Source organism: Vigna umbellata, chromosome 7 (genome assembly GCF_029865625.1).
Source record: "Vigna umbellata cultivar VRB3 chromosome 7, Vumbellata_1.0, whole genome shotgun sequence".
NCBI classification, from domain to species: Eukaryota; Viridiplantae; Streptophyta; class Magnoliopsida; order Fabales; family Fabaceae; genus Vigna; species Vigna umbellata.
The window spans coordinates 19,751,703-19,761,890 of NC_142171.1; the positions used below are offsets into that span (position 1 = coordinate 19,751,703).

The 10,188-nt window shown below is 43.5% G+C and overlaps 1 protein-coding gene and 1 pseudogene across 2 annotated transcripts; one reads left to right on the forward strand and one right to left on the reverse strand.

The window, feature by feature from the left end:
• Positions 1-3,421: 3,421 nt before the first annotated feature.
• Positions 3,422-7,343, reverse strand: LOC124839234 (uncharacterized; annotated as a pseudogene). The gene is made up of 5 exons (XR_015780781.1): positions 5,005-7,343; positions 4,797-4,923; positions 4,418-4,697; positions 4,231-4,335; positions 3,422-4,147 (listed from the first exon to the last, which is right to left on the reverse strand). The product of XR_015780781.1 is annotated as an uncharacterized LOC124839234 (transcript).
• A 79-nt stretch (positions 7,344-7,422) lies between these two features.
• On the forward strand, positions 7,423-9,441 carry LOC148195351 (uncharacterized). Its single transcript, XM_088095167.1, has one exon. The coding sequence runs from the start codon at positions 7,423-7,425 to the stop codon at positions 9,439-9,441; it is 2,019 nt and encodes a 672-aa protein (XP_087951293.1).
• Positions 9,442-10,188: the final 747 nt, after the last annotated feature.

Consider the following 10,188-nt stretch of genomic DNA (forward strand, 5'->3'; position numbering starts at 1 on the left):
GTGTGAGGAGGGGAAGAGAATTCTTGTGCGGCGGCTGGCTTTGTAGGCAGCTGCGGCGACGTCCGGCCTCGTTGGTCTTGAGTTCGAAGGAGGAGAAAAGGGTTCCTCTGCTTACTAGCAGAGAAGGAAAGAGAACGTTGACATGGTGACCGGAGGCATCTCTGGCGACGACCGGTGACGCTAGCGGAGCCCTGGCCAACACGGTGGTCGAGCTCGCCCAAGAGGCGATTCACGAAAGAGAAGACGGTCTCTCTTGCGCGCGAGAAGAAGAGAAGAGAGGAACCAGATTCCAGGGCCGGCGACGATCTTGACGGCGAGCGGCGATGCTGGCAACGCCCTGGGTCGCGTCTAGCAGTGGCCGGTTTGGCGGAGACAGCCGTACGCGCGCGAAGAAACAGAGAAGAAGGAGAGAACTTCCCGCGCACGAAGAGGAAGAGAAAGATCCGACGGCGGCTCCGGTGGCGCCTGGTCGCCGGTGTCGCTTTGGATTGAGCCGGGGTCGCGTCTAACGGTGGCCGACCGTTTGAACGAAGACTGAGGCAGAATGGGTGGTGATTGCCTCTAGGTTTTCTCGTTCAAGTAGAGGAACTCGAGCCTCTGGGTGCATTGGAAATGAGTTAGGATGTGAGAACCCCTAGGGTTTTCCAGATCTGAGAAGTGAAAAGGGCCTTGGGTCTTCTGATCCAAAAATAAATAAAAATAAAACTTTTTCTCTCCTACGCGCACCCCCATTCCTCACCTTTACACCTTTACGTCCATTCCTTTCCTTGGGCTCAGGCCCGTTCTGTTCCCAAAAACAAAAAAAAACGAAGTTCTTCCCTACGCCCCCTTATTCTCGTTTTCACACCCCTCTCCGCCTGGGCTTTGGCCCAATTTGTTTTTTTTTTATTGTTGTTTAAGCATCCCAGTTTCTTATTTAGCACCTCCACACCTTTGTTTTATATATATTATTTACTTATTATTTTACCTTTATTTTATTTTATCCTTTTACTTTGTACTTTATTTTCATTATTTATTTATTTACTCTTTTATTTTATTTTTATTTCTATTTCTTTTTTTTATTTTTATTTTTATTTTTAATTTATTTATTTTTCTTCTTCTCTCTTTTGTTCCCATTTTAAATATTTATCCTCATTTTAAATGCACTTTTATAAGAAATGATGAAAAAATATATTTTAAAGGTTTAGGCACATGTGTGATCGCACGCATCGTCCTTGTGCTAAAAACCTCTTCTCTTTCACTTCCCAAAATCCAAAATCATTTCAAAACAAATTTCCAAAACAATTTCCAAACAAACTTCTCAAACAGTTTAAAAGAACTACGTAACCCTGATTTCTCATTCTGAATGAGAATACGTAGGAGCAAGGACAATCCTTGTCGGGCCCAAAAACTAAAAATATATTTTGTTTCTGTAAAGTTTTATTTTAGGGGATAGTTAAACATTTTGAGAACCACATCACATTCGCGTATCTAGTTAAAGGTACTACCTTAGGGCAGGCATTGTAGGGTGCTAACACCTTCCCTACGCGTAACCGACTCTCGAACCCAGAATATGGTTTTCGTGGACCGTGTCTTATTATTTTATGGTTTTTCCGTAGTTTTCCAGAATAAACTATGGTGGCGACTCCAAAATCTCTTTTCAAAACCCATTCCTTTTTTGGATCGTCGTCCCGTCGCGATTCCGGGTGTGACATGATGATATCGACAAAATTGGAGGACACATTCCCTACCATGTAATCATAAAATGGTGGTTGGAGCGTGTTTCCAAACATTGCCATCATCTCTCTCTTATACAAAGAAGGCTCGACCTGTGCAGCTAAGTCTCTCCATCTTTGGGCATATTCTTTAAAAGTTTCATTGTCCTTCTTTGCCATATTTTGCAACTTCAAAAGGTCCGGTGCAACATGCGTATTGTATATATATTGCTTCACGAAGGTGTTAGCCAGGTCCGTCCAGCAACGGATTCGAGACGGCTCTAGGTGAGTATACCAGTTCAATGCCACCCCAGCCAAGCTATCTTGGAAAAAATGGATGAGTATTTTCATCATAAGCGTATGCAGCCATCTTTCTACAATACATGGTCAAGTGGCCTCTTGGGCATGTACTACCCTTGTACTTCTCAAATTTCGGTGACTTAAACTTATGCGGTATTTTCACACTAGGAACCAAACTCAATCTTGCAACATCACTGGACCCATAACTTTCAACTCCTTCAACATCCCTCAGTCTTTCTTCTAGAATTTCCAGCCTGATTTTAGCCCCATCAACGCTATTAATTACCCTATGTAAAGCAGTATGCGGTATGGCCCTGGTTGAAGAGTCTTCCCCAGTGACCATGTGTGGCATTACAGTCACTCGCGTTCCCACAAGTGTAGTTGTCTCATTCATCCCTATACTCGCCATGGGTGTCGATTGGTGGTACATTAACAAGACCTCGAGTGCCGATTGGCGGTACATTAACAGTTGTGGGAAAGGAAAATGAAGCATGCTCTATTTCTGAAAAATCTCCTATGGGAGGAGTGTAACTCGGGGGTAAACCATACATTGGGAAAGGAATCGACTAGCCTAGGACGTTTAACATTGGGGGATAAGAGTGGGCAGTTCCCTCAACTCGTGCCGACGAGGACTCTCTAGTAGTTTTCACAGACTCTGGCCAACTTGGTCCTTCAGCTGGCTAACATCAGCTTTGATGGATTCATGTGCATCCTCCCAATTATTCATAATTCTCGAATTTTCCTGAGTCCTGTAAGGATGTTGTGGAAATTTGGTCGTTGTTCTTCACTTTCGTACTATTTATTATTTAAATAAATTTGAATTAGGTGAGAATGAAATATGTTAAACAAAAGAAAACACACTACAAGAAAAAAGTGAATTACATACAGCCAAAATTCATATATAAGACCTAAAATCCGTATATAATACTTGGTTATATACGGATTACATACGGGCAAAAATCCGTATATAATACCATCGTAGCTAGGTTTATATACGGATAAATCCGTATATAAATTATATACGAAAATTATATATGGAAATTATATACGGAAATTATATACGGAAATTATATACGGATTTATCCGTATATAATTTCCGTATATAATTTTCGTACATAATTTCCGTATATAATTTCTGTATATAATTTTTGTATATAATTTCTGTATATAATTTTTGTATATAATTTCCATATATAATTTCCGTATATAATTTTCGTATATAATTTCCATATATAATTTTTGTATATAATTTTTGTATATAATTTCCGTATATAATTTTCGTATATAATTTATATACGAACAGTATATACGGATATATCCGTATATAATGGTTTAAGCAGAGCTAAATATATACTCTGTATATGGCAGTTTCCCATACACAATATACAAACAGACCTGGACATTATAGTGAACATTCACAATTGATATAAGCAATCCTGGACATTATACATTGCACATTGACATATAAATCCATAAAGCTTTTCAAATACACTTAATCCATAAAGGAAACATTGTATATGAATACATAAATATTGTTGACATCAATATAAGTGCAAGAATAAACATCAGGTAAGTTCATAAACGGATTGTGATTGTGCTTCTAAATAAGTTCAACAATAATGGAAATAAGTTCTATAAAATGCCTAATAATGCATATAATCATTTCCATCTTCTGGTTGTTCATCTGTTGGTTGCTGGTGTGGTGGTTGCTGTTCTGGAGGTTGCTGTTCTGGTTGGACATCATTGGGTACTTCATTTTGAAGTTGAGGATTTTGAAGGTTTAAAAAGTCTTGTGCAGCTGCGACTGCTGAAGGCGGAAGGAATGGCAGGAGGACGCCAATAAAGCCTTCAAACTTTTGAAGCTGCTGACCATATTGTTGTAACTGCGATTTCAGATTAACAATTTCTTCTAAATTTTGTTGTTGAGCAGAAGAAGATGCTTGTGTCTGTTGGATGTAACTATCGACACAGTCATCTTGGGAACTGACATTTCCAATGCCATATACGCGTCCCTTGTATCTTCCACCAGCAGCCTCTAACCAACATCGGTTTCTCAATCTTTCCTCCTCCGTAGGGTCTAGAGAAGAAGATGCTGAGACACCAACAGATGCAGTCTCAGATCTTATTTGAGAAAATTTTGCAACAAATTGTTCCTGTTAAATGAATAAATATTAATATTAAACATGAGGTTTAAAAACCAAAATTTTGTAATGGGATACAGTTAGTAGAAACTTACATGGGTCCGCCTAGACCTTTCGTCCACAAATTCCCCTGTTGATTGACGAATATGTGTCTGCTGAAATATTTCATCAACATGCACAGACCGACCAAGCTCCTGTGACTGCAAACAAAATGAGTTGTTAATAAATATTTTTAAAGTTTATGATTACAAATATAAGAAAAAAAATGTACAAGTTACATACCAAACGAATAGCATGCTCATGCACGCTTATAGACCCTCCAATGTGCAAACAACCACCCTTTTCAGATGTCTGATTCTTCTTTGTTGTTTCACACTTTTTGTCTATAAAGTGGCATGTTCCACTTTTCCAAAAGAGCATTCCAAGTATCGTCCCCCAGCCAATCAGGTTTTTTTCCAATAGTTCTAGCTTTTTTATACATCTCAGAGAGTCTATGAGATGCCTTGGTGTGATAATTCTTTTTTACCTTTTCCTCATCTTCAGGCTTCCATGAAACCTTTCTCTGTTATATTAAAAATAATAGGTTTGAATAATATGTTTGATTTACACATACAGAGAATAATTGCTTAGTGTAATAGGATTGGGATTGAAAAGTGTGTACCTTAAAACGTTCGAAGAAGACATCTCTGGTTGACTTAGGGATTGAGCCCCATGTTAGCCATGGCTCATCAAACTGTTGCTTGATGGTGGCTGTGATTGCCTTCGATGCAGTTTTTGTAGGATAAAACCTAAACCAAAATTGAACTCAAACATTACAGTAATACAACAATGATTTGTCTATATATTAGTTGAGTTAATTTTTTTCTTACCCTCCTCCAACAGGTGTAATCATTGGACGACTATTGAAACATTCTTCGACATAATTGGCGGCTGAACTGGAATGTGGATTTGCATCGTCTGTACCAGGTGATGGTGCAATATTTGTGGGAGTTGATGGGTTAGAACCAACATTGGGAGAGAGTGAAGCCATTCCATGAGGAGGCACTTGGTATGGAGTGGGTGTAGATGTAGGAACTTGATGTGGAGTGGGAGTGAAGGCAGGAACAACTAATGGAGGTGGAACAGATCTAGCAGTGGAGGTAGAGGTAGGTGTAGTTGGCTGACTGGTTGAACCAATTTCATTATTGAAACGTGTCATCAACTTCACTACATAAGATTTCTTCCCCTTCCCCTTATCGGGATTTCCTGAAGGTGGATTAGGAGGGCCAGAACCACCTGATGCCATATTCTTGAACATAATATATATTTTTATACAATACAAGAAAAGAAAATTTAGAAATAGACTTATTAATGTTATTTCAAAAATTACTGCACATAGCTAGCAAAAGCATGAAGCAACACATGATTTCTTTCTTCTAAAATTACTGCACAATGATATGTAAGGAACAAGTGTACTGCATGCAAGAAAGTAAGAAGTCTTGTCTCCTTTATTTTATTAGTACATGCTGCACATGGGGAGCAAGCTTTTCAGAATTTCAAAGGGTGTGTATTGAATTGGTGTGCACATGCCACGGTTTCACAAAAGTGTTAGACAATTTGACTTGGAACAAACCACACGGCACACAACAAAGTGGAGGGTCTTCCTTGTTTTGTTTTGATTAGTGAAAGAATTTGGTGGAGGTCCACATTTCGAAGCACCTCACGGTAGTCAGCAAAGGAATATAACGTTCCTTGTAGATGTGGAAGCACATAAGACAAAAGGAGGGACCACCAAGGATAGCACCTCACGGTTTTTCCAACTGCACATTTGAATGGGAATTCATTTTCCTTAACCAACACAAAGCATACAGCCGCTGCCAAAAAAATAGTCCAACCATTCACACACTAAGGAAGTGCTACACACACAAGGAAAGCATCCAGCCTTCACACCTTCATACGTTCCAGCTGCACCACTCTTCACACACACGGTCCAACAAAGGAGCTTCATCCAGCAAGGGAGCTTCATCCAGAAAAATTCACGTTCCAAACTGCATCACTTCTTTGTCCAGCAGATAAGGCAGCTAGTGGAGGTAGGTCATCTAATCCTAAGTGCTCAAAGCATTATCTTCAGTGCTCCATGCATTAATCCTTAGTGTTATAGCCATTAATCCTGAGGGCTCCATCCACTTAAGAGATAATCATCATTCTGCAAATTGAGTGGAGACTCCATATAGCAGAGGAAAGTGCACGGTCAAGAAGGAAGTTTTAGTTTTCACATTTTGGGGTTCTGAGTGGTGGACGGTAGGCAGGGAGAAAATTCTGAGTGTGAGGAAGAAACAATTTGAGTGGAGAGAGTGGAAGGCCGTGAGTCTGGGAGAAGGAGGCCGTGAGCTCCATGGGGAGTTGAAAGAAGGAACAAACCACTACTGCTGGAATGGAAGATGGCTTGAAGATCTTGTTCTCTTCTCATGTGGTTTTGTACAACCCTTTCATTTAAAGTTTTTATTCATCTCTGTTATATTCTGTTAGGGCCTGGCGAGTGTACGAGAGAAGAAGATATAGGAGGGATAGGGGAGAGGACGAGCGTTCTGAGCAAGAGGGGAATCGTACGGTAACGGACGAGCGTTCTGGGCCGGAGATGACGAGGGGCGAGGACGAACGTCCTCAGCGAGGGGAGGCCGAGCGAGCGGGGCAACAAGGAGTGAGGCCGAGCGCCCTGGGCGAGCAGAGCGAGGACGTACGGTCGGAGCGAACGGGACAACAGGGAGTGAGGACGATCGTCCTAAGTGAGGACGAGCGTCTTGAACAAAGGAAGACGACAACGAGCGTCTAACTGGCAAGCGGAAGGACAGGCGGGACCCAAGGGACGTCAACAGAGTATTACAGTAATAAATACAATAAATATAGTAAATAAGGATAGAATGATTCTTTCCAGATAATTATAATAAATAGGCAATTACTATAGTAAATAAGGATAGAATGATTCTTTCCAGATAATTATAATAAATAGGCAATTACTATTATTCCCTACCTTTTCTGGAAGGAGTGATTAGTATTAATAAAGGAGGCACCTAGAGCTTAGGGTATGTTTTTGATTATTCGAGTACTGTAAGAGAGGTTATGCTCTCGTGTGACTGAAGGAGACCCTGCTCCCAGTCATTGGTTGTGTTTTGTGATTACCAAAGTTGCAATAATAAAGAGTTTTTATTCAGTTAAGTACGTTTGTTCACTGTGAGAGGCAAGTTACGTGGTCAGGCACGTAACAATTGGTCCGACCTGCCGGATCCTATTGAAGGGAGGAAAGCGTCATGGAAGGAAGGCTGAATGCTATGGAAGGAAGAATGGAGACCCTAGAAATCTCCATGGGCGGTCTGGAATCGGCAGTCCAGGAACTGGTGAGGGTGATAGGGGAGCGAGGTCGACGGGAGGATGGCCACCTTGACGGTAGTCAGGGATCGGTCAATGGAAGAAGGAATGACGAGGAGGAGAAGGACGGTAGCGGCTTGGAGGGTGGCCACCGAGAGGAGCAGCCGTACTGGAGGAGGAGGGTTGAGTTACCCGTATTCGAAGGTAACGAGCCTATGAACTGGATTTATAGGGCGGATAAATTTTTCGAACTACAAGGGGTACCAGAGGACGAAAAGTTGCGCCTGGCATACATCAGCATGGAAGGGATAGCAGGACACTGGTTTCGGTTTTGGAGGGAGAAAGCCAGGAACCGAACATGGGCAGGATTAAAAGAGGCGTTGGTGGTTCGGTTTGGAGGCCGAAATCAAGGAACGGTCTTCGAGAGGCTAGCATCCTGTAAACAATCAGGGTCCGTGGGAGACTATATCCAAGAATTCGAGGTGTTGGTGGGCCAAGCAGAAAAAATACCCGAGGCACAGTTGATGGGGTATTTCATGGCCGGACTACAGGAGGGGATTCGTAACCAACTCAGGTTGCTTGACCCGAAGGAGTTCATGGACGTCATGAGACTAGCAAGGGACGTGGAGGCATTCCAAGCTGGAGCAAGGGCAAGAGGGGGAATCAGCAGCAAAGGACAAACGTGGGGAAAACCGAGCGGTTCAGTGGCAAGGGTGGATCCTAGCCGCCACAATCAGAACCGAACGGGTACAGTTGAGAAGGAAGGAGGCCCAAGGAGAGAAGGCGCACGTACGTTCTCTAACGCTCAAGGCAGGAACGTACGGGATTTACCGTACGCTGAGTACGTCAAACGTAGGGAGGAAGGGAGGTGTTTCAGGTGCGGAGGACCGTTCGGTCCGGGGCATCACTGCCCAGAAAGGGGACTTCGGATGCTGATATTGGCAGAAGACGAGGAGCCAGGAGGGGAAGAAGAGGTCGAGGTTGAACTCGAACAAATGGAGCTATCTGCTTTCTCGGCAAGAGGGCTCACCCAGCCCAGAACGATGAAGCTGTATGGGCAGATAGGGACGAAGCAGGTTCTGATTCTGATTGACAGTGGCGCCAGCCACAATTTCATAAGCAGGAAATTGGTAGAAGACCTGGCATTACCCGTAGTAGATACACCACCCTACAGGGTGAGTTTGGGGGATGGACAGAGAAAGGAGACGAGGGGGTGCTGTGAGGCAGTAACGATCCACATGGGAGAGGTGGTGATCAATGAACGATTTCACCTGTTCGAATTGGGCGGAGTGGATGTGATACTGGGGGTAGAATGGTTGGCCAAGCTGGGCGAGGTAACCTTAAATTGGGGGCAGCTAACTATGGCGTACGTGCAAGCAGGGCGCAAAATGACAATTAAAGGAGACCCGACTCTAACTCGGAGATTAGTGGAACCTGCAGCGTTGCTTAAGATGAAGGAAGTAGAGGTCTGGTTGCTAATGTGGGAGCTTAGGGAGACAGAAAAGGAAGAGGAGCAAAGACCGTACGCTCAGGAAAAAGAAACGTTCGGTCCGGAGTTGACAAGGAAGCAGACGCTCGACATGATACGAATCTTGGACAGGTACGGGGACGTATTTCACGAGCCGTCCGGACTACCGCCAGATAGGGGAATGGTTCATCAAATTCCCTTAAAAGAAGGTACGGACCCCGTGAATATAAGGCCGTACAGATATCCCCATGTGATGAAGGGGGAGATTGAGAAACAGGTGGGGGAAATGCTGAAAACGGGCGTTATAAGGACGAGCAACAGTCCATATTCGAGCCCTGTAATTTTGGTAAAGAAGAAGGATGGCAGCTGGAGATTTTGTGTGGACTACAGGGCCTTAAACCGAGCCACTGTACCTGATAAATTCCCGATTCCCTTGATAGAGGAGTTGCTAGACGAACTAAGGGGGCCAAATATTTTTCAAAGGTGGATTTGAAGTCAGGCTATCATCAGATACGAATGGGAGCAGGCGACATAGAGAAAACGGCCTTCCGGACACACCAGGGTCACTACGAATTCATGGTGATGCCGTTCGGCCTAACCAACGCACCAGCCACTTTTCAGAGTGCCATGAACCAACTATTGCAGCCTTATCTGCGGAAATTCGTACTGGTATTCTTTGATGATATACTGGTGTATAGCCGTACCTGGGAGGAGCACTTGGAGCATGTGGGGACGGTGCTAAGGGAGCTCGTGGCAAATAGATGGGTAGCCAACAGGAAGAAATGTGAGTTCGGCAGAACTCAAATAGGTTATTTGGGCCACCGGATATCCGAGAAGGGTGTAGAGATGGACGAAGACAAGGTACGCGCTGTGCTGGAGTGGGAGAAACCGAAGACGGTGAAGGCTTTGAGGGGATTTCTGGGACTGACGGGATACTACAGGAGGTTCGTAAAGGATTATGGAAAGATTGCCAGACCCTTGACCGACCTTCTTAAGAAGGGGCAGTTTGCATGGACGGAACAAGCAGAGGAAGCCATGTTAAGGTTGAAGAAGGCAATCACGACTGCTCCTGTATTGATTCTGCCTGATTTTGACCAGCCGTTTCACATTGAGTGTGACGCATCCGGAAGGGGAATTGGAGCGGTACTCATGCAAGGGAAGCAGCCCATAGCTTTCTTCAGCAAAGCGCTATCTGAGGGGTCGTTGGGGAAGTCAATATATGAGAAGGAATTAATGGCGC